General features: G+C 38.8%; 1 protein-coding gene across 1 annotated transcript in view; it reads right to left on the bottom strand.

Moving 5' to 3' along the window:
- The window catches only part of NRCAM (neuronal cell adhesion molecule), a 233960-nt gene that overhangs the window by 46562 nt on the left and 161787 nt on the right, over window positions 1–25611 (bottom strand). Inside the window, exons 4-12 of the mRNA XM_023751014.1 lie at window positions 24398–24598; window positions 18940–19045; window positions 14133–14329; window positions 12835–12957; window positions 8276–8446; window positions 7720–7776; window positions 5867–5978; window positions 2727–2911; window positions 1163–1294 (exon numbers count right to left, since the gene is read on the bottom strand). Coding sequence (XP_023606782.1) covers window positions 1163–1294; window positions 2727–2911; window positions 5867–5978; window positions 7720–7776; window positions 8276–8446; window positions 12835–12957; window positions 14133–14329; window positions 18940–19045; window positions 24398–24503 — 1189 coding nt within the window. The 5' untranslated portion in view covers window positions 24504–24598. The remainder of the gene's footprint in view (window positions 1–1162; window positions 1295–2726; window positions 2912–5866; window positions 5979–7719; window positions 7777–8275; window positions 8447–12834; window positions 12958–14132; window positions 14330–18939; window positions 19046–24397; window positions 24599–25611) is intronic.

Below are 25611 nucleotides of genomic sequence, written 5' to 3'. Positions count from 1 at the left end.
ACTGCTCTGAGGCACAGCAGAGGTCAGGGATCCTGGATCTGTAGGAATTGTGGAATTCTGATCCTACCTTCACTTAACTTCCTTCCAGTGGGGACTTAAATACTTTTGAGATGGAAGAAATGAACTCATATGGAACCTGACTTGACAGCTTTTTGTTCTCTTTCTCCTCTGGACCTAATCAGATAATTTGGGGTTATAGGAAAAGGCCCTACCTTATCTCCTGGGACTACTGCTCTGAGCCAACCTCCCCATCCTAAGAAGGCCTTTCACAGTTGATCCTTCCCCCAAACATTTCACTTAAAGAGGAATGTCTATGAGTGCATTTCAAAGATCTTAATACAACTAGAGTTACAAGGTTCCCTGAGAGGCACAGCCTGTCCTGGGTTTGGTATGACAGTAAGTTGAGCGAATCAGGAAGAAAGGTCAGCTTCATAATTTAATCTCTCAAGTCTGTTCAAGGCAGCAGAGTGGCAGCCTGGACCAGTTGGCTGAGAAAAACTTCGCGAGTGGTCCAGGGAAAGTGCCAGGAGAGGTGACAGCTGCAGCCACGACTGTGAGAACTGCTCAAGGATGATCTTCGCTATCCCTGGGAAGGGAAACTGATCAAGGTTGAGTGTCCTGCATTGGCCCGGGTGAGAGGGTGTGTTCTTTGGCTACTAAGTGGAATAGTGACATCTGAAGCCTTAAGAACTTGGGAACTTCTGGGCTATATTTAGGAATAAAAACTCTTTAAATTAAGACAGCTATGTTTCTTACTCTTCTAGCCACTGGCTCTATTCCCAAGCCTCCCCACCCACCTCCTCTGACTCTTATGATGTTTCTGTAAACCACTTCACATTCTGAACAAAGAAGATAAACTGAGCTTCTCAGTGAAGTTTAGTTTTGACCCTGCCCTTCTTCCTATGATGCTTGTAAACAAACAAACAACAACAAAGGAAATATCCCCAAGTCCCAATCAACACATGCCATTATAGTACAAATATTCCATCACCATAAATATCTAAAGGTAGTAAGATAAAAATATAAAGGTAATTTGGTATCTGTTTACCTTTTACACGACTTCCTTCCTTAATCCAAATTATTTTATCACTATTTGTTCCCTGTTGAGATGTACCTATGCCCTGAAAATATACCACCACCAGAGCCAGTCAAGGAAACTTACTTTCTATTGGGACTCCATTCGACAACCAGCTAATTCTGGGCTTGGGGTTGCCGCTAGCTCTGCAGATCAGGGCCCCGTCCTCTCCTGGGGACAGCACAAGATTCTGAGGTGCCATGATCCAGTATGGAGCCGCTTGATTGAGGAAAGAAAAAAACACACAAAAATGTGAGTCAAATAAGAATTCTAGCTAATTTAGTATAATGACCTATTTTAATAAAAAGCATTTTGCAAAACATTTATTAGTTTTATTTTTTAGAGTGAGTAGGTTTATCAGTGATGCTTCCAATAATACTTCAGGTTTTCAAAAGAATGTTTAAAGAGACTCACTAATATCTAGGTATTATTTCTAAACCTTTTTGATAAAATTATCATCTGTTTTACATTAATTAATCATACATCAAACAAGCCACAGATTTATCCAAGGGTGTAGAGCAATTTACAGGTAAAGATAGGACTGAAAAAATATGAATTTAAATGCTGAGCCTCACAGAATCTATGTCATTATAAAATTAGGAAGCAATTTTTAAAACTTCGCAATTGTGAAAAGTTGCAAGGTTAATATATAGTGTTCCCACAAGCCCTTCACCCAGCCTTCTCTAATGTTAGTATCTTATATAACCATGGTACAGTTATCAAAACAAGAATTAACATTGGTGCAGCGCCATTAACTAAACAACACACTTTATTAGAACTTCCCCAGTTTTTCCATGGTCTTATTTCTGTCCCAGGACCCTGGACACCACATCGCATTTACTTGTCGTATTTCCTTAGTTTCCTCCAATCTGAGAATTTCTTGGTCTTTTGTGTCTTTCATGACCTTTAGACTTTTGAAGAACACTGATCAGTTATTTTGTAGAACGCCTTTCGACTTGGATTTGTCTGTTTTCTCATGATTAGACTAAGGTTTTGGGTGATGGATCTTCTGATTACGACATACCAGGGAGCACATGATATCAACATATTACTGGTTGTGTTAATCTTGATCTCTTGGTTAAGGTGATGTTTGCCAGGTTTCTCCACTGTAAAGTTAGTATTTTCCTGCTTTCCATACTCTATTTACTTAGTGAGGCACTAAGTTCAGCCCACATTCAAGGGGAGGGACCATAAGCTCCATCTCCTTAAGGGAGGAGTATAAAGAATGTGAAGACATCTATTAAAACTGCCTCAGGAAATTATTTTCTTTTGTGGCGGGATAAATACTTTGAGGCTATACAAATATCCTCTTCCTCCTTAAGGTTTCATCCACTAATTTTAGCATTCATCACTGGCTCTTGCCTGCAGCAATTGTAATGGCGGGATTCTAATGGTGACTTTCCGTTTCCTTCATTCTTTCTACATTTATTAATTGGGATACTTTTGTAAGGAAGATTTGAGGAAGCTATTTTTAATCTTATGTAGATGCACAATAAGTATAAACAGCAATGAGAAGAGATTCACAGTATCATGAATGTTGATACAAATTTACATTTATTATTATTGAAGAATATAATGGAAGGCATACGAATTGAAGATTTAGGGCCTCTCATGAATGCAAGAGCAAGACATTTTAAACAATGATATGTACCTTTCACTGTGACAGAAATGGTGTGATGGATGACTCCTAATGCATTTTTGGCTATACACTGGTACTTCCCCGAGTCTGCTTCTGAAACCTGAGTGATCTGCAGAGTTTTCTGAAAGTTCCTATAAAATGTCCGGTTGATGGGTAGTGTTCCATCTTCTTTTATCCAGTAAATGATTGGGGTAGGCCTGATAAGATAAGTAAAGGATGATGACACAAAAAAAGAAGTTACCTAACTGCTTTTGAGGGTGAATTTTCATGCACGTTTATAATAAATGCTTTACATAAAGCTAATGAGAAGCATATAAGTACTTTAACTAGCATCACACTTTTATAAATAACGCTCAGAACCTTATGTTTAAGGCTATCAGCTACCATTTTCACATAAGCTGAACTACGCCACTTTGTGGCACACCATAAACTTGGACTGCAGTGGTGCGGTGAGTATGCCAGCACGAGTTACTTTACTGACGGGACCTAAATGTTTCCTTCCAAGTTCTCATCAATGAGGCACTCTTGGAAAATTTTACATGAAGGTACTATGCCAATCAAAAAAATTACCATGAAATTAATGATACTGAGTTAGATTTTTTTTTTTATCAGCTAGAGTTAAAGATGCACAGAGAAAGAGATGATACACATAGTTGTGCCCAGGAATTTTTTTTACACACATTTCCACATCAAATGGAAGAACTTTTTTATTTCAAAGAAGGCTATCTGGTAATGTAAGTGAAGTAATTAGAGAGATGGTGCTCTTTCCTTAATGTCATTATTATTTACTAGAGGCCTGGTGCACGAATTCGTGCATGGGTGGGGTCCCTCGGCCTGGCTGGCAATCAGGGCTGATTGGGGCCCATCTCATCCAGTCCTGGTCGGTGCTGATCGGGCCAGCCGGCTGGGGGGAGGGACCGTGGGAAGTTGGCTGGCTGCGGGAGGTTGGCTATGGGAGCACACTGACCACCAGGGGGCAGCTCCTGCATTGAGCACCTGCCCCCTGGTGGTCAGTGTGCATCATAGCTACCAGCCAGTCGTAACGGTCACTTAGGCTTTTATATATAGAGATATTTTAAAATATTATACCAGTTGACAAGAAGAGATTAAACTCATGTATTACACCATTTCTCACGGTGTTTCTTATTCAATTATGAAGTATAGGGACCGATGAAAAGCCAGAACACAGGCTTAGAGTTAAAGATCTGCTTTCAAGTGCCAGCCCTGTTCCTAAATTGTTCTCTGACCTTGGCTCCTTGGCCTCTTTGGGCTTCAGTTTCCTTAGCTGCCTTACTGGGGATAATAATGCCTGACTCGATCAAGTGGCTTTAGAAGCTTTTCATGAGGATAAAATAAAAATCCACTCGACGCAAACATTTACTAGGCACGGAACTAGAGACCAAGCATTGAGTTGTGTGTTGGGAAGATAAAGATGAAGAAAGAATGATCCAGGCCCTCAGGAAGATCACAATATTTGTCATTAGAAATGCAAGTGGGATTAATTGATTATTTAAAAAATTGATTTTGATATATTTGGTTAAATAAAAATAATTTAACACACACATATATTTGATGAAACGGTTTCTAAAATAAGACATGATGTGAATATAAAAAGAGGCAAAAATGTGAAATCATTTTGAAAAGCTGAAGCTACCATGCACACGTGGAATCGGATAGCACACTACGGTGTTTCCTTACAGTCAGATTAATCTGCATCTCCTATGATCTGGAGGTGAGAGGGCAGTGGGGGTAGAAGAATGAGATCACAGCTTTGCTACATCATGAACTGCTCTGGAGGCCTGCTACTCCACGGAGCAGGTGTTAAGAATTAGAAATATTTTTATTCTATGAGTCTATGATTTATAAGTGATAGAGCTCCAATCTTAGTTTTATAGCATTCCAAGCTTTAAAAAATTTTTTTGGAAGTTTGAGGCAATTTCCAAATACCAACCACATTTTAGATTTTTATGTAATATATCACATGTGGGAAGGAGAATCACTAAATTGTGAGAACGGGTCTGTCTACTCCCAAAAGGTTGAAGGTTGGTAGATCAAACCACTTTTTAACACAATGTTGAAGAAAATTGCAAGGGTTTTGTTTTTTGTGTTTGTTTTTTTATTCTACTGGGGAAGATATATACTTAATGAATCTTTAAATGAGGGCTTTGCTAGTTTTCAGGTACTTGAGAAACCAAGTAGTGTGTGGTGTGCTTTCCTGCCACGGCCAGCAGAGGCCTCCATTCATTCCTAAAGGCTGGTTCTGGGAAGGAGACTGCTGAGTTATCAGCACAGATCAAACATGTGATCACAACATGTTTCTGAGAGTCTATTCAATGCTTTCAGCATATGTGCCCATATCAATGGCACTTGCTCTATGCCATGTATCAGAAGGGACTAGGTAGAAGTTTGTCTCTAATGTGTACCTAATGTAACAGTTGTTCTTATATCTGAGCGAGGCCTTCCTGCAACTCCCGCCAAGGGCACATAGGTTCTAGGGGTGACATCGATTTTGACGAGACATTTGCAAAGAAGCTGGGCTTGTGACTTGACAGTAGGAAATAGTGCAAGGAACACTGTGCCAGTTCCGAGGCTAGGCCCTAAAAGGCTGTGTGTGCTTCTATTGCTAGAAGAATTAGCCTGGGCTGGGCTGCTAGAGGGATGTGAGAAATTCAAGGCCAAGAGCTCAGCTGTGCAGCTGACAGCCAGCACTACACCCTCAGAACTGTGAACCCATAGCTGAGCCACCTCGTAGACACATGAGCAGGCTCAACCTAAATCAGCTAGATTAGCCCATTCTAGCACCACCTCCCTGCAGACCTGCAGAAAAATGATTAATGATAAATAGCTATTGTTTTTAAGCCATTAAGTTTTGAGGTGGTTTGTTACACACAGTAGCAAAGTAATCACCCTAATTATACTTGTAGCAATCATAAGGTGATAACTGATACTTATTTCACGAGGAACACCATTATATTAAAAATGTTTTAATAATATGAGATTATATGGCCTATTTTGGAAATAATTCTCAGATATTTCTTGATGCTTGATGGAATTATATAAGACAGTGACTCTTCCTATGATGTTAATACTTCTCTACCAATCGATTCTGTTTTTACAAGAAATGTACACCAAGACACAAAGTATTAACTCACAGTCCTTCTGCAATGCACTCTAACGAAAGAACATTCCCTCTTAATTCCTCTTTGTTACTTGCATTGCCTTGTGGAGTTAAAAATGTTGGTGGCCTCTCTCTACTTGATTTAGCTGCAAACGAGAAAATCAATATGCATTAAAAGTTATGAATATGTATTTCTAGAAACACAGCTCACTGCCTAAAAATCTAATCCCTTTTCAAAACTATTTAACATTGTAAAATTTGTTAAACTACACATGCACACTCTTTGCCTTACAAATAGCCATTGCTCACTTAGCCACTCAGGAATAGGAACAATTTTGGTTGCATAAACACTAATAGTAAGAACTATTCTCCTTTCGTATATTTTCTTAATTTGTAATATTTTTCATGAATTTTTTTGTGTACAGGTAAATTTTCACAATGCAGACATAGAAAGGAAAATCATGTTCTCAAACTAAACATCACGTAAAATTAGGGCTCAAAGCAAAGTTAGCTGTCTACTTCCTAGAAGGTGTTAGATTTTTCTGAGGGTATGACTGTGGATGGGCTATTCTGGTTTCCACCAGGGACAACATCACACTCAATTCCATTGATTAATTATGGAGATAAATCTGTGGTAGATGTCTAATATGTCAAAGTCCTCAAACTCCAAGGTTTATAGAAAACAAAACAACACAAAACAAAATTAGAAAGTTACTAATAGAGGTCTGGCAAGTTTTGCCACAAATTAAGACTAATAATGGAGTTAAAGAAATTGAAATTGGTTTCCTCAATGAAAATATAAAGAGGGCTCAAATCAGAGATCTCTGGGAGATGTATATAGGCCACCTTCTTTCTTATGGGGATCTTGCCTAAATGTGGTCTTATACTCTGGTGAACTCTGAGAAAAACTTAAAGTAGAAAGCAAACCATATTCTGATTCTGTAGACCTTTATAGTTTTCAAAACTTTAATGCATTAACTATTTGATTCTCACAAAAACTGAATACGGTAAAATTATAGTTTTCCCAAGATTTTCAAGTTAGAGGCAATCTTACTCCTCTGAAATCACTTTGGGAATGGTTTTGAGGCCTATGTCTTTCAGTATATTACACTAAAAATAAAATAAAACAGGAGCTGTGGCATGTCTATTCTGGTGATTGATAAAACCTTAATGTTTTTTATGTCATACTCAAAGGTAAAAAAATAATGCAGCAGAAATTCTGCCTTCTAGATAATTAAGAAGATCCCATATCCAGAATCCATAATTTTCAATGATCAATTCTGTACCTGAGATCCACATTTCCCTTAAGGAAATCAAATTCTTTTCGAAAGAATGAAGTTAAATGCTCTATTTTGTAAAAAATTACTTCTACTGAAGATAATGACTGGGTTTTAAACAAAATTAAGAAATACTGTTGCTAATTATACGATATTCATAATGTCATGTGAAAACAGATGGGAAGTGTGATGACTTGCAATCAAAACCCACTTACTGTTAGTTGCTAAAGGTTACTAAGACGGTGAAGAGTTAGTATTCAAGCAGGTTAATGCACTTTGCCAATTATTTAGTTCATGAGAAAAATTTATGAACAAGACAAAAAATGAATAATCTAATTCTGAACACACATGAACATTTTTCCAAATTATGTGAAATGGTTCTTTGCATGAAAACAGCTATAATAATTTTCATTATTATACATACAACATGAAAAATGTTTTAGTGGCATGTTTGCAAGCTTATAGCTAAATTTCACAAGAAACATACATTTATTCTAGTGGTAACTAGGAATTTCATAAAGAAATAAGGTTAAGTAGCCATGGAGGTGAAGTTAGTGAACTAAATTCTACAATGAAGGAGAGATTATCAGTTACAATCACCATAACTCACCACCATAAACCTCAGTGTCACTCAAATTAGCAGCTATAGTGTCATTCAATTCATCCACTGAAATAAACAGAATATTATGAAGAATGTAAAAAGTAGGGGAGAAGGTATTGCAAGAAAAAATACTGGGCAATGAAAGCAAACACATCCAGCTATGCTGACCAAGTGCCATCCCTACCAACTAAAAACAGTGCTTTACATTGTACATGACTAACTCATTAATTTACTCAGTCACCCCCAACCAGCATTTTGTGAACATATAACTGAAGCTGTAGGTTTGCCCATTGAAGGCCTCATGGGGCATAAATCACACGCAAATGCGCAGAACTTCAAGTGAATTCACAAAGCTATCGGGAAAACAGTAACGTTAATGATAGCAAAAATTGCAGAGTATTTAGGGTATGTATGCATGCTCTTTATAACACATACAGCAGCACTTTAGTCACTATTCACAGGTAGTTTCCTGATCAATGAATCCGTTTACTTCAGTCAGTAGTACTTAATGGTTAATATGTTTTACACATGATTGAAAGACAGATGCAGGGAGCTAAACACTTACCTAAAACCACCTTCACAGAAATAGGTTGCTTCTGCTGTATGGTTTGAGTGTGGTTAAATCTGGCGTAACAGATGTAGTCTTCTCGGGAATCCTCTGGGAGAACATTGGAAAAATAAAGGTCTCCATTCAGACCCTGGGAAACCCTCTCGCTCTGTGGAAGTCTTTGAAAGGCTGGGGAAAGGCAGAGAGACAGCCGGTCCATTCTATCATTATAGCGACCACTTTCCAAATTAGCAAGACAAATGAATCTACCACTAGTTCTATGTATTATTAAATCTCCAATTGTACCTGTGGACCCTACTTTCTCTGGATTAGGACAGAGATGAGATTAGAGTTGTACAGTGAAGTGTTTTATTAAGCAAGTGTAAACCAGAACAAAAAGAGTTTGTGTGACTTTTCGTAATATTTAAGTTAATCCCTAAATATGCATATAGACACACATGCCTTAGAATATGCATTAAGGAAGCTTATAAGGATATTAACCTGGGTTTCATCTTCACAAATGGCCAGACATCAAATACTGTGAGAGCACCTACCTGTGAACTAGGCCCTGTGCAGGTGTCGGGCATAACAGGATCCTTACCCTGTCTGAGCTTGTCTAACTGAAGAATCAGGCAGCAAAAGGGCAATTAACAAAAGGGTGCAATAATGACACTATTTAATGCTGCAGACATGCCCCTAAGAAGCCCGCCTCACCCAGCCTTCCTCACCTCCTCTACTTTTTCTTTTCTGAGTTACGTAGCACCTTCTAACATACAACATATTGCATTTGTCATATCCATGGCTTACTGCCTGTCTCCCCGTGCCAGAATTCAAGTTCCAGGGGGACAGAGACTACCGCCTGCATGTCTACCGAGTAGCACTGAAGCTGCACCTTTCCCTGCATAGGAGCTCCCTAATTAAATCAGCAACTGTCAGCTTCGTGTTTAACCATTTACTTCCTCTCAGGTCCAGTCGAGGAACTGTCTAGCTTCAGGCATGAAGGGAAGCTTTTCTAAGTTGATGAAGGATGCAGGGAGGTGGGACCACTGATCTGGGCGTGAATTTACACTGGGCTGGCTAGCATGCATCCTGAAGCTTCTGACTCAGTCCACAGAGTCTAGACTGGGAGAATTCTTCAGCTTTGAAGTGAAAGAACTAGGAAAATTGCACATCCCCGGACCTGGGCCAGGTTGTATGGGACCAGAGGATTTCTCCAGTCCGAGTCACCGCTGTGTTCCTCCTGCAGCAGGTGCCCTATCTAACATTTCACAAAAGGCAAACTTATGGTTCAAAGCCTGCAGCTCCCCCTCTGGGCAGAAAACATGGCAGAGAAATGTGGAGCCAGAGCCAGAAACAGGGCTGGTTAGCCATGTTAACAAAGTTTCTGGTCAAGATGCAAATTTGGCTGGTGATTGTAAATTCATGGTTTTGAGTCACTAATCCCTAGGGAAAGAATTGTTTTAAAAATAACTCATAAAAATAATGTACATTTATTTAGTGAATACAGAGAGTCAAAGATAAGCATGCATTTATTCTCTTCCATTTCTCCTGCTGTATTTTATTACTGACGGTGGTCAGTAGATCAAATTAAAGTGCCCACTGAATTCCTTTGCGTTACATTTAAAAAAATGTATGCAGATAGAATAACTTGATGTCATCTTGCAAGAAGGATGCTATACAGGTCTGAATTTTTCTCATATTCCAGATGCAATTTTATTTGAAAGATCCAGATGATATGCCAACAGTCTAAAATGTATGTAAATGACATAGCGAGCAGTGCAATATGGAAAAAAATTAGTTATTTATTCAGATGATTCTGAAACTATACATGTGCATGTATTTTTACTAAGTGAAAAGGTCATCATTTCTGAATAAGAACCAAGGACCAAATACTGGCCTCCCTTGGCAGTGACATTTAGATACTGTTATTCTCAATGTCATACACCAGACATTTACATTTGATTTATTGCTTATTGTTTCAAAATCAGTAAAAGCAATAATGGGAAAGATATGTTTGCTCATTTACTCATGTATATGTTTATTTTCCATTTCTTCATGATACTTTCTCTGAGTGCTTTCAAATAAGAGTCAAAATGGAAATTATATGTTAGAGCTAAATTTTATTTTTGGTAATATGTACAGCACGTGACTTCAGAAGAAATCATGTCATTGAGAATAAAATATATTCCCAACAAATATTTCGCTTGCATTGCCACCATTACACCTAGAGGACTCCTATCAAAGTCAACAGGAACCTCCATGTTGCCCAAATTCAGTAGTCATTTCTCAGTCAGATCAGAAGTTATATGATTTACCAGCAGCATTTGAAACAGTTGATTATTCTGTCTTTTTTTTAAAAAAAATTATCTTTATTGTTGAAAGTATTAAAGAAATCCCACCACTACCACCATTGCCCCCCTCCACCCTGCTCCTGCCCCCTCCTGAGGCCCTCATCACACTACTGTCTGTGTCCACGGGTTATGCATATAAATTCTTTGGTTAATCCGTCCTGTTCTGTCTTGTCTTGTTCTGTCTTCTTTAACACTCTTTCTTTGCTCTCTCTTTGTTCTCATCTTACCACAGTGACAGCTCCTTCTCGTCTATTTTGCTGGTTTCTCCCTAAATTCTTGGTTCCCGGAAGGTGCCTGGTCTCAGTCCCCCAGGCGTTGCTCTTTACCACCTGCACTCTCTCCCTCCCGCCCTTCTCTCCTCCAGCCCTGGCTCTAAGAAACTCCTAAGGCAAACACTGCTGACTGGAGCTCTGAATCTTTTCCTGACTCTTGTAGCCCTGACCCCTGCTGGGCATCTCCCCATGGATGTCTCATTAGCGTCTCATGTTTAAAGTCCTGATTTCTCACGTTTAAAGTCCTGATTTCCTGGTTTCCCAGCAGAACCATGTGGGGCCCACCTGTAAGGTAACATGCTAACCCCGTGGTCGGCAAACTGCGGCTCGTGAGCCACATGCGGCTCTTTGGCCCCTTGAGTGTGGCTCTTCCTAAGCCTTAGGAGTACCCTAATGAAGTTAATAACAATGTACCTACCTATATAGTTTAAGTTTAAAAAATTTGGCTCTCAAAAGAAATTTCAATCGTTGTACTGTTGATATTTGGCTCTGTTGACTAATGAGTTTGCCGACCACTGTGCTAACCTATTAGTACAGGAGATTTTGGAGGGTGGAGAGGCAGAGCAATAAAAATGTCCCACAAGGACAGGGACAGGTGGACAAATGTTAAATTGCCTAATGGATTATTTTTTTTTTAATATATTTTATTGATTTTTTACAGAGAGGAAGGGAGAGAGATAGAGAGTCAGAAACATCGATCAGCTGCCTCCTGCACATCTCCCACTGGGGATGCGCCCGCAACCCAGGCACATGCCCCCGACCGGAATCGAACCTGGGACCCCTCAGTCCGCAGACCGACGCTCCATCCACTGAGCCAAACCGGTTTCGGCAATTGCCTAATGGATTATTACTTCATGTCTCTGTGCTTTGGTTTTCTCATCTAAAAAGTATACTTCATAGGGTTGTTGTAAAAAATTGATGAGATAACCCATGCAAAGTCCTTAGCAAAGGCACTTAATAAATATCCAATAAGTATTAGCTGCTGTTGGGGGTAAAAAAACACACAAAAAGTGGGGGAAAAATCAAACAGCTTGATTTCCTCTCCTCTATGGGCTTCTGCTGTTTCGGGAAATGACATGACAATTCCATTTTACCAGTTGTTCAGTCCTGTAGTTATCTTTGATTCCTCTCTCTCATGCCTCCCATCCGAACCTCAATAAATCCTAGAGGTTCTACCTCCAAATCCAGAATCTGACCATGTGTTACCCACTGGACTGCCACTACCCGAGTCTGAGTTGCCATCAAGTCTAGAGTAGAGCAGCGGCCTCCAAACAAGGAGGCCTACTCTCCCTTTGTCCTCTCTATTGTCCATACATGAACAGAAGTGATGTTATTGCTGTTTGTTTTGTTTCAGGTAAAGTCACTCCCTCAATGTCTCCTACTTCATTCAAAGCAAAACCAAAGCCCTCTGCATTGAGCCCATGGGCTTTTCTAACCTTTCCTATCACTCTCCCCTTTGACTCACTGAGTCTGGCCCCACTGGCCTCCCTGCTGCCTTTTACACACACCAGGGTGCTCCTGCCTTACAGGCTTGTGCCAGGTTTTTCCTTTGCAACCAAATATTTAGGGGCCTGTTTTGCTCTCATTCCATTAATTCTCTGCTTAAAGCTCTGCTGATTTTCCTTCCTAGTATTGATTGCTGACACATACTTTCAACAGGCATTTATTGTCTGCTTCCTTCTCCATGCCCATCTATTCCTACGGCATAGAATATAAGCTCGGGGAGAGGAGGAAATTTGTTTGGTTTATTTAGAGCAGTGCCTGGAACATAGTAGGTGCTCAACAAAATCAAATGAATGAATGAAATGACATTTATTTCAATGAGCATTTATTTTCCTGGGCATCTCTAAAACATTTTATAAACATTTTATGAATCACAAGAGATAATAATTTACTTTGACAACAAATAATTGTCAGACTCTCGAAGAAAGAAATTCATATTATTGAAACTTACAATTATCCATCCAGAATATTATAGCTGGTGGTAATCCAATGGGAGGTCTGCAGGGAAGTACCAAAGACTGGCCACTTCGAAGTGTGATTGGTTCAAGTTTTTCTTTGGTCCACAATGGTGACCCTATGATATGAAATAACAACTTCTAAGTTATTTCTGCATTGAAAAAGAAAAAGAGCACTAGAAAGACAAACTAAACTTTTGGGAAAATTGTAACTCAGCATTTGTGTACATTAAGATAACAAGAAAATAAATTTTAAATACAGTGTTGAAAGTAAAAAAAAAAGAGAGAGAAAGACAATTTTCATTCTCTGCCATTATTAGTATAAATTCTGAGTCAGTGATTCCAAGCCTAAGAGCTTATATTAAATAAATCATCAAGAAGATACCTAATAATTTCATTACAAGCATGTTCTTTACAAAAGAATGGAAAACACTTAAACGGCCAAAGACGTGTAAAAAAAACAAATAACATAACTATACACCTACACCTTTTAATATCGTACAGTATTATATAAGTATACTTATTGATAAAACTGATGTGAGACTATACATATCGTAGTTAAGTCAGAAAAGGTTATAAAATAGTACTTCAGAATGAGCTCATTTTAAACACATACAAACATATCTAGAAAAAAAGCAGTAATTATTTTCTTGAATGGAAGAATTCATGAGTAACTTTTAAATTTATTTTTTACTTGGAATTAATTTTTTATATAATGAACATATATTACATATGTAATTTAAAAAGCTTTTGAAATGATTAGAACGGCCAATGGTCATTTTTCTTGAAATACATGCTCTTGCGCTGTTGAGAGGATTTGGGTATAGAACACTGCAAAAACAGCCACGTAACAGCAAGGTAGTGAGGCCACTCTATTTCTACCTGAATTTTGAAACAAGAATGTTTTAAAAAGATAACACTTACACCTCATCACCCATTTCATACTGAATTTCTTCCATCTGGCTGTAGGAAGTTTGTTTATACATACAATACATAAAAAATTAATAATTAGATCAATTTGGGAAAGAAACACTTTTCTTACCCCTGGTGTTGTTGTTTTTTTTTTTATTCTGGACTTATATAAAAGACATGCTAGACTGACAAAGAATTAGGCTGAGGAACTTAGGGTAAAGTGGAAAGGAGCAATAATTTTTATGCAAAACGAAGTCAGATTATTGGAATCAATGCTATTACTAGTATATACTCGTAATAGTATTTGGATGACGTAAAAGATGCTGAGTCTCAGAGCCATGCTTTAAAAAGATCCACCTGTTGGTGGACAGGTCCCACTTACTGGATGGACGAACAACGATGTTATTAGAAATTGCAGCTCCACGTTCGTTCCTGGCTGTACACTGATAGACTCCTTCGTAGGTCTCCGCTTTTCCTTCACCCATAATGTTAATTATGAGGGTTCCTGAGCCAGCCTTCATGGTGACGAGAGGGTCTTTATCTATGTCAAAATGAGTCCCATTTCGGGTCCAGGAGAAGCTGCCCAAGACATAAAAACAGGATTACGTACTCTTTAACAAGTTCCTAGTAGTTTATGCGTTTTCAGAAATAGTTATTAGATTTTGATATTCCGTAAAAGAGCAATAGGCTTCACACCTAAAATATTTCATTGAATCATGACTTACAAAAGAGTGCTGGCCACACATTTTAAGGTACATGTCTTCATTAGAACTATCCAAAATCTGACTCAATAAAGAAATCATGCACACAAATTGCCTGTCAGTTTTCAAAGAAATACAGAAAGGAGGCCTCCTAGGCACACTATCTTAGCGCTTCATTAGCATTTTCATTGTCAACTCCATTGTTCATAGAGTTGACCTATCTACAACAATTTGCTCTGGGCTGAAATGGGACAAGGAAGGCCTTCACAAGTAATCAGACAAGTTTCAAATTGCCAAAGTGCAAAGTGTAGGATGGGAAGAAATACGAGTTCAGTGGCATTTTAAATGTTGGTTATTAAAAGTGGTAAATCTATATATAATGTATTTTGAGAAATGTTTAATTCTAGAGATAATTTTATAAATTCCATAGGCAGTATTTCAAATTATCAACTGAAATTCTTCTTTCTCAGTTTTATTTATATAGAAGATTTTCTTATATAAAAGTCACAGTGCTCGTGTAACTAAACACTTTATAACTAGTCACAAGGACCATGCTCACACAAAGGGATACATCTCTAAACTTCACTGTTTTCCAGGACCGCTTGGATTTCCCTTCTCACTGCTCTCCTTGTAGTAAGAGTTGTGACAACTGCTAGGGTGGGAGGCAGTGTGGTGGGTGCCACTGTCATATACTCAGTACATGTTAGAGCAGTGATGGCAAACCTTTTGAGCTCGGCGTGTCCGCATTTTGAAAAACCCTAACTTAACTCTGGTGCTGTGTCACATATAGAAATTTTTTGATATTTGCAACCATAGTAAAACAAAGACTTATATTTTTGATATTTATTTTGTATATTTAAATGCCATTTAACAAAGAAAAATCAACCAAAAAAATGAGTTCCCGTGTCACCTCTGACATGCGTGTCATAGGTTCGCCATCACTGGGTTAGAGATTCTGCTAAATAACCTACAATGCCCAGGACAGCCCCCATTCCCACAACAAAAAATTATCTGTCCACAATATCAATAGTGCTGAGATAAAGCACATGTAAAACTAAAGGGAACTCCACCAAATTATATCATGTTAGGGCTTGAGTGTTAGAGTGTTTCTAATATGTTAGACTATATTGTTTTGAAGCAAGCCTTTGATGAAAGATTTTTATATACTTCAGTATTTAGTATACATTAATTTTTTCCTCAGGTGCTAGTCTGTGCTAGTTTTGTAAGGCCAGCAATAGACAAATTCAGAAATAAAATATTTGAGATTCAAGACGGTGGCAGATTAGATGGAAGCTATACTCACCTCCACCCAGGACCAAACTGGAGTTTCAACTAAAGTATAGGAAAATCACCCCAAAGAACCAACTGAAGACCAGCTGGAGAAAAGTCTTATAGCCAAGGACTTGGAGAGGAGGACACATGGAAACTGGTAGTAGGTACGGAGGTACAAGAGGGATGTCAGGGCACTCACAGGCAGTAGCTGAAGTTCTAGAAGGATATCTCAGCTGTGCGAGGGTTCCCCCTGAGAAACGTGGGGTCTAAACCCCAAGCCAGACTCTCCAGGCAAGAGCTCCAGAACTCAACCATGTAGTCTGGTTCATTAGTCCAGACAAATGATAAACAAAGGGAGAACCTCTCTCCTGTTCAAGGAAAGAAGCCTACATAACATCTGGCTGGGAAAAGCAGGCTTGATCCCAGGGAGAGATGGCTAGAAAGGCGGGCACCCTCTTAAAGGGCCAATGCACAAAATTTCATTTGTAGTCACTCACCCTGGGATCAAGTGGAGGGAGGGAAGAGTGGCCTAGAGCTGTGTGAGGAGTCTGGGGTTGGTGGCACTGGGAAGAGAGCTGAGAGTCATTCCCCTACGCTGCAGAAGCCATCTTTCTCAGGCAAAACATTCCCCTCCATGCAGCATCAGCCTGGGGGGGAAGCAATAGCTCCAACAATTGGAAGCGCTCTCACACCACCCTGTGGACCTTCTCACACCATACATAAGAATAGCAAACTCAAAATGGATATAAGACTTAAATGTTAGACTGGAAACCATAAAAATTTTAGAAGAAAACATAGACAGTAAAATCTCAGACATTCCACTGAATGGGAGAACATATTTGCTGATACATCTGATAAGGGGTTAATATCCAAAGTTTATAAAGAACTCATGCAACTCAACACCAAAAAAAAATCAAACAATCCAATTAAAAAATGGGCAAAGGACCTGAATAGACACTTCTCCAAAGAGGACATATGGATGGCCAATAGACATATGAAAAGGTGCTCAAAGTCATTGATAATCAGAGAGATGCACATTAAAACGACAATGAGGTATCACCTCACACCTGTCAGAATGGCTACCATCAACAAATCAACAAATGACAAGGGTTGGTGAGGTAGAGAAAATTGAATCCTTGTGCACTGTTGGTGGGAATGCAGATTGGTACAGACATTGTGGAAAGCAATATGGAGTTACCACAAAAAATTAAAAATGGAACTGCCTTTGACTTAGTAATTTGACTTCTTGGAATTATCTTAAAAAAAACACAACAACCCTGAAATACTAATTCAAAAGAATATGCGCACCCCTATGTTCACCGCAATGCTATTTACAATAGCCAAGATTTGGAAGCAGCCCAAGTGTCCATTAGTAATTATTGAATAAAACAGCTATGTTACATTCACTCAATGGAATACTACTCAGCTGTAAAATGGAAGAAAATTTTACCCTTTGCAACAGCATAGATTGACTTGGAAAACATTATGCTAAGTGAAATAAGCCAGTTAGAGAAAGACAAATACCATATGATTTCACTCATGTGGAATTTAATGAACAAACTGAACTAACAAGCAAAATAGAAACAGGCTCTTACATAGGGAGCAGGCAGACAGCTCTGGTGAGGGGAGGGTTCAGAGGTGGTGATGAAGGAATTGAGCAAATAATAAAAAGAAAGAAAGAACTCATGGACATAGACAACAGTGTGGTGATTGTGGTGGGGGGAGGTGGAAGAAGGCATAGGGGGGATAAATGGTGATGAAAAATAAATTAAATAAATAAAAATAAAAAAGAGGTTTTTAAAAAATTGCAAATCATGTATCTAATACAGGACTTGTACCTAGAATATATAAAGAACTCTCACAACTCAATAATTAGAAGACAATTCAATTAATAAATGAGCTAATTATTTAAATAGATATTTCACCAAAAAGAGATATAGAAGTATTTAATAAGCATATGTAAAGGTGTTTCCTGTCATTACTATTAGAGAAATGCAAATTAACATCTTTTCACACTCACTAGAATAGCTAAAATCAAGACAGACAATAACAAATGTTGGAGAGGATGGGGAGAAATAGGAACATTTATACATTGCTGATGGGGATGTAGAATGGGAGAGCCACTTTGAAAAATGGTTTGGTAGTTTCTTAAAAGTTAAACATATACTTATCATACAACCCAGCAATTCCACTCTGAAGTATCTACCCAAGAGAAATAAAACCAAATGTCTACACAAAGACTTGCACAGTATGTTCATTGTGGTATCATTCATAATAGCCAAACATTATGCCAACTGAAAGATGCCAAATGTACATAAGGGTACATGTTATATTCAATTTAGATGAAATCTATGGAGAAAGAAATTAGATTAGTGCCTGAGGCTCAGGGTAGAGGGGAGATTTATTGCGAAAGAGCATAAGGGAACTTTGGAGACAATGGAAAAGTTCTAAAACTGAGTGGGGATTGTTGCACAACAGCCAATTGGTTAAAAATAAGCAAACACAATGGGTAAATTTTATGGTATATAACTAAAGGATATATTTTTGTTAAAAAAAGAAAGAAAAAATTTAGAAATTTTCACTTTTTATTATTTAAAAATCCATATTACATTTTCATAATAATAACCTAACTCTCCCAAGCTCCTATATATATTACTGGATAAGTTACTGATCATCCACTAATTAACTGTGGAATCGTGGGTAAGATATCTAGAATTACTAGGGATCAGTTTCCCACCTATAAAATATATTCATTGAACCAGATAATCTCTAGCATCTCTCCCAACTCTAACATGCCATGCAGTGCTCATTGCAAGATCCATTTGGAAAATCTTGAGTTACTGAACCCAGCCAAGTTAGTAAACCTACTTAAGCCTATTTTATAGACCTCTCTAGAGATAGGAAGGATCTGAGAAATCATCAAATTCAAGTTCTTTACTTTACAAATAAAGATGCTGAGGCCCAGGGAAGAGGGATTTGCCTATGTCACAAGGCCATTAGAGCCACTAGAACACTCTTTCCACATCTCCCCACAATTTTTGAGCATTTTACAGAAGGGCACGAATACAGAAATGCTATCTGGGTTTCCAAAAAAGGACAGACTGTAAGTAGAGAGACAAAACGGTGAACCTACAAATGATACTTGGAAGATGTGCAGGACCTGAAATGAAGGTCAGTGTTAGTGCCAGTGCTTACTCTCAGTACCGTGACACCCACCTGGGAGGAGGCTTCCCTTTGGCCTCACATTGGATTACAATATTCTCTCGAGGGTCAACAATGTAATCTTTTGGAGACTGTTGAGTGATGGTTGGAGGTTGTACCACTTAATTGTAGAAAGAAGAACAATGTAAAGAAATAAATCACTTAATATCATAATAGCCATCATTTTTTTCTATATCAAATCACTTACCCCAGACTAAATATGCTTCAAATGCTTTTTGTAATGTCTATGGTGGCAGCACCTGCCCCAGTCGATTCTAACCAGCAGTCTCCTAAAACTTTGAAGTCAAGGAATGACTTCCTTTGGTAACCCATATGTACTCACAAAGCCCATTTTCCCCCACTAAAAGATTGGGAAAATAATTACCAATACAAGTTTAATATTAGGACAGTTTCTTTTCTGATGTAACAATGAGAATTTGCTCTAATTCCTTTGGTTCAAACAGGCCTTTCAATGAAATTTAAGTGATGATGCTAATTTGCATTTCTTAGTAAAGAGTAGCTGACTTATGCTCATTAGTGAGCTGATGTATGTTAATATACAGGGTGGGGCAAAAGTAGGTCTACAGCTGTTTATATGGAATATTATACAATAGTTAATAAATAATAATACAAGAATAAACTTTGTGTTTCTCATACTCACAACTGTAAACCTACTTTTGCCCCACCAGGTATGTTGTGAACAAATAAATTTGAGAACTGAATGTTTAAAAGATGGTTAAGTTAGAGACTGGACATGTCTTATTAGAACTAGGATGAAGGTGGCTAGTAAGAACAAAGGTAAAAGTCTTATTTAGAAGATAAATAGATTTGGGAAGTTCTCTGTTACAGGAGATAATATTTTCATTCCACTCTTCAAAGTGTTATGTGATTATTTATTATCAAATCATAGGGCAAACTGTTATTGACCCAGAGTAATTTAATCTGAAGAAAGCTGGTTTCTGGACATCCAACACTCAATTCACTCTAAAATTACCATGTTCTTTTTGTGAAATCAGAATCAGGAGTGCTAGAACAGGGGAGGACTAGAGCAAGTATTGATTTCAGCTTATTGTTTTGCTTAGGGCAGCAACTAGGCTTGACGAGGAAGGCACACAGCAGAGAAAAGAGCCAAACTCTCCTGGTAGCAACCACTGACTTGCGTCTCCATGGAGAGCCATTCATATGGACCAGAGTTCCTCAACCAGGGCAGTTTGCCCCCATCCCTTGGGGGGACATTTGGCCATATCTAGAGATGATTTTGGTTGTCACCTCTGAGACTAGGGGTGGTACTGGCATCTGTTATTGCAGAAGCCAGTGGTGCTGCTAAACATTTTACAATATATAGTGCCCCGCTCCGGAACAAAGAGTTGTCTCAATCATTGAAGTCTTTCATATTCTCGACCTACCCTTTCCTTTGCCCATGCTCTGTGCCTCCTTTGGGAAACTCTTCCACTGCCACCCAAGTGTTTCCCTAAGCTTAATAACTGCGCTCTGCTCTTGCCTTTCTTTACTGTGGCGAATTGTGGCCAGAGCTAAATTTATCATTTCCACATCTAATGTCTTATAAACCTGCAAATATGGATCTCTTGTGTTGCTTGGTCTCCAGCCTTGTGCTGTCCACCAGACATCTTTTACTAAATATCCAAATGACACCTAAAAACAGGTCAAAAGATGAACCCATCGCTGTCTCTTTTTTTTATTGTGCACCTATTAAATGCAGGATACTGGACAGTATCAATTTCTCCTCCCTTTAGTAAGATCTGTCCCCCTCCTTGGCCTCCTGATGAGCCAGCTGCTCTTCGCAGCCTCCACCATGACACAGAAACCTCATTCTTCCAGCCCTGTCAGCTCCCGATGTTGGCTAGCAGTTTGGTCTGGTGGATAAGAACTAGTCTGTTTCTTTCTTACCAGTTTTGAGACCTCAAGCAAATTTTTTAACTTTTGTAAGACCCAGTTTCCTTAGAGAGAAAATGGGGTTTCAAAGTAGTATCTAATTCCTAGAGTCATTAGAGAATTAAACAACCTGTGTAAAATTATTAGTATATGCCAATACTATAATGGTTCAGTAATGTTAGCTATGTTTACATTATTATCACAATCATTTCTATTTGGACCAGCTTCACCTTTGAGTGATCCTGTATGCTCTGGGAGTATAGAGTTTGGGATGATGGAAAGAAACCTGGAATTTCACACCCAGGGAACAGTGAACATAGGTAATGGGTGAGGGAATTCTTAGGAGTGACTCAGCCCAATTCCTCGTTCTTTTCTGCAAGTGGTAGAGGTGGACGACTAGTGGTTTCAGACCCAGAACTTCTATTCATGTGTTTGCAATAGAATTGGCTTAGATGTCACTCCTAAGGAGTTTACCGTCTAGACCTACCTATTTGAACAGTGCTTAGATCACCTAGCAACTAACAAATGCTTTGAAGTAATATGTAAAAAAGGTGGGTTCACATAATTTTCCAGGTTAATCCAACATCAAAGGATTTTTCATTTGCCTGAAAACTCTTTTTTTAGGCAGATGATAGATGCTGTTTACCTGATGCTGGGGGGCAGCAGAAGTTTTTGCTTAGAGCCGGCCACTTGGAAACGCTGTGAGGGAGGGCTGTTTAGTGCCTTTTGCACACTTCAAAACAATATTCAAATTCCCCAGGCCATTATACCAATGGCACCTGGAAACACCTCACTACACAGTCCTCAAGCTGAAGAAGGATAAGAGGGTATATAGATGCCAATTGGATGAAGCGTCTGCATGCATCCAATTTCTAAAAGGTACCAAAAGACATGTCTGTATTCCAGCATTCCAAAAAGCATTTAGAACCAGATAGTCATTCTCTTTAAATTTAATGAATTTTCTCATTGAGTTACATCAGAAGTGAATAAAGCACAGACGTTAGTAGAACACAGTATTGGTAAATGAAAAATAGTAATACCTGAGTCTTCAGAATTCATGCAGGGGATATATTAAACGTGCTTCTTGGTATTTTAACATTTAGCCACGATAAATACACATGCTTAAAAACACGTTAGTCACAAAACATAAAATTGTGCATTTAATTCACACTATTCATTCAAAAACAAAGACATGGCCAAATTTTCGCATTGCCTGGTAATTGCCAAAAGACACTTACAGTCTTCAAGAAGTTTTGCTTTTTCCCATCAATATCAGCAGGTGAGTGGGCAAACAGGATTAAAGAAAACCAGATGTTAGTAATAAGAACGTTAGAACCCTGAAGATAAAAGGGACATCTTGACATGATTTGACCTAAAAAACTAGTATAGCAGAGCTTGAAGTTGTGAAGTGGTAGGAGAAAGAAGCTCCCATTCGTGGGTTTGTTTATTCCTGTAGCAGTTATCCCATATAACATATGGAAGAATAAAAAAAATAATTCTTCCAGGAATAAGAATGGCTGTTTCCATTCCATCCATGTTGTACTGGACAAGTAATTATGTTCAATTTGGAAAACAGCTGAAGTCTACAATTATTCTGAGTTGTCACACACTGTATAGTGTCTGATCCCATTATCCCAGACATCACTATGCACATGGTAATAACACTTAACAATGGGAACATGGCCACAATGACAATGTTCCATCCAAGACAAATCCAACACTGATTTCAGGTTTTTATATTTCTATGGTTAATACCTATATCTGTAATAAACTCTTCAGATGGTCAGCATATTTCTGCTTTCAGAATTCCTCCATCATCCAGGGATTGTCAGTAGCCACACCAAGGAGCGTCTCGTGTAGAAGGGATGTAAGGAATAGGGGCAGGGAAGCAATCACATGAGTACGCAAGTCAAATGATTCTGCAGGGCTGCCTGGCACTAGCACTTGCAAAGGTTAATGCAGGAGCCCCTGGTTGTCCGTGACTTTCTTTTCATCATGGTTATGCCTCTTCTCCATCAGCAGCAATAATTGAGTTAGCCGTAGGTGACTGTTTCCTTCTGATTGTTAGACTGAGCAGTCAGATTAAGGGGGAATAAAACATTTCTCTCCAGTGCTTTTATCTCTCTCCTACATACCTCTTAAGGCAAATGCTTACTTCAGCAATCCAACTCCAATGAGCGTAAGTAATCCTTTTTTTTTTAAATTGAAATTAAGGTAATTGAAAGAATATGTTTTGAAAATAAGCAAAACATTATATTTTTTTGTACTTTAGACTATAGAGGCACAGCAAAGGAATTCAACAAAGTGTGGGGCAAACCACATCTCTTCCTAATGTCTTTCCACTGGCAGTTGCACCTCTTTGGCAAAAAATGACATCCCAACAATCGAATAGCCCCGGGAAAGTACTATCTTCCTTGCACCTTGGAAAGCTTGCCAAACGGATGTTCTATTCAGGAAGCTAATGGATTTAAGGAAGTCATGCAGATTGGGGATAAAGAATAAATCAATTCTGAAGTTTAGTAATTGTCCAGATCTGAAATTCTAATTTCAGTGCAGGAAAAGTGATCAGTTGAAACCAAGTGTTATCTTCATTTTTCATAAGTAGGCCACACAGACCAGGGAGAGTCCAGCATATACTTAACTACTAGGAAAAGAGTAGGCTAACACAGTAGCTGTTCTTGCTCTATTTTAAACAGTGTTTTGCAGATGACTTGTTGTATTTTCAAAATTTACATCTTGAGCCTGGCAGTGTGGCTCAGTGGTTGAGCAGTGACCTATGAACCAGGAGGTCATGGTTCAATTCCTGGTCAGGGCACATGCTGCAGTTTCGGGCTTGATCCCCAGTAGAGGGCATGCAGGAGGCAGCCGATGATGTTTCTCTCTCATCATTGATGTTTCTCTCTCTCTCTCCCTCTCCCTTCCTCTCTGAAATCAATAAATTATATATAAAAAGAAAAATTAAATCTTGATCTTTGTTTTTTAAACAAAGGATGCTTTAGATAAGATGCATTTCCTATATCTAAATTAATATTTAAGATTCAACAATCAAAGGTGAATTTTGTCTTGCTTGAAGAGAAATGAATTATGCATAGTTTGGGGATGTAGAAGTGGTGTGGGGTTGGCTGAGAGACTACCCCCCATCTTTTCCAGAGCACTCAGTATATGAGAGGGTGGAGAAGTGGGGAGGGTGTAAGTGGGGAGGTCTCCACGATCATTTTAAAGTAATTCATGTAGTTTTCTTGCAGGACTCCTTCTATAAAGAGTCCCCTGTGGGGAGGATCAGGGCAGCCCGCAATTCACTCCTTCTCAGGCCAGCCCCTGCCCCCTGGTACACAAAAGGCACCTGGGGGCGCAGAAAGATAATGACAGGGCGGGTGCAATGTGTCTGATCGTTTCCATGGCCATTTCTCTGGTGCGGTTCTTTATGAACACCAGGTGCTGAAGGTAAAAGCCAAATTAATTTTGATTAGCTTTTCAGTATCACACAGACACCTTCTCCATTCACACAGTTCAGAGTAACGGTAAATGCTGGGGAGGTTTTGACTCCCGGGCCTAAAAGCTTTAAAACGTTAATACTTACAATCGAGAGGCACGTCCAGTGCACTAATCATCTGGCACAGGAAGAGAATCAGGGGCACTCTGCCTGCAGATAAGCGCTTCTTTTTCGGCATTATTTCCAGCTGCATTAGCTTAACTCCTGCTGAGACCCACAAGCTGAATTTCCTTTTCTTCTCTCACAAAAGATGTGTGTGCAATGTCTAAATAATTTTCATGCAGGAAACTGAAAAAGGACAGAATAAAAATTATAGTGTATTAAAAAGAAGGAAATGAAGAGCGGAAACCGGCAGCAAAGAAAATCAGTCCTGGATTATACATGAACTCTAAAAGCGAGCTAATTTTTAAATATTTAACTCTCGGGACTAGAATGATCATTTATTCATAAAGCAGCTGAAATCAGGTCAGAAATATTGGCAGTGATGCTAAGCAAAAATCTGTCTGCTCTGCTATCTTTATTTTTCCATTTTATTTTTTACTTATTTTTTATTTTTTTATAATATTTTTTATTGTTGATAGTATTACAGCTATCTCCCATTCCCGCCCGCCCTCCCTTACCTCCCTCCTCCTAGCCCCTACCCACCCCTCAGGGTCTCCACTACCCTATTAACTGTGTCCATGGGCTATGCATGTAAGATTATAAGTTTCTTGGTTTCTCTCTTCTGGTCCCCACAACCCCACGTTGAGATATGTCAGTCTGTTCCATGTCTCCGTGCTTCACATTTTTTTGGTCAATTCATTTCCATTTTAAATATCTGCATTCACATCAGAGCCTGCCATGCCGTTCACACAAACTTGACTTGTAAGTCAGTTAGGAAGTGTGATGTTAGAGGGGAGGCCTATTGGCTACTCCATTCTAGATTATTTCTGGGAAACTTCAGGGCATTGTTGCAAATTTGCTTCAAACCCCACACTGATTTACCAGCTGAACTACTGACAATTCAGGCCTTCCCGTCTTTTACTTAGACTAGGGCAGCAGATATGCCTGGGCTCTGCGTTCCAGGCCTTCCTCACTGAAGCCACCCTCCTGAGCACTGTTAATTCTTTCTAAAGGGTCTTCTGTGGTTAAATATTGGGAGTAGCCACATGGGATCTACCAAATAGAGTTCAATATATCCTTAAACAGGTAATTAAAAAAACCCTTAATAATTTGGCTACATTTTATCCTACCAACCTTATCTGTCCCTATTTCCACATAACTTTTGTTTTGTTTGTTTGATGGTCTGTTTCTTTCTTAGG

Source organism: Myotis lucifugus, unplaced genomic scaffold, assembly GCF_000147115.1.
Source record: "Myotis lucifugus unplaced genomic scaffold, Myoluc2.0 scaffold_18, whole genome shotgun sequence".
Taxonomy (NCBI): domain Eukaryota; kingdom Metazoa; phylum Chordata; class Mammalia; order Chiroptera; family Vespertilionidae; genus Myotis; species Myotis lucifugus.
This window is presented reverse-complemented; position numbering and strand designations above follow the sequence as displayed.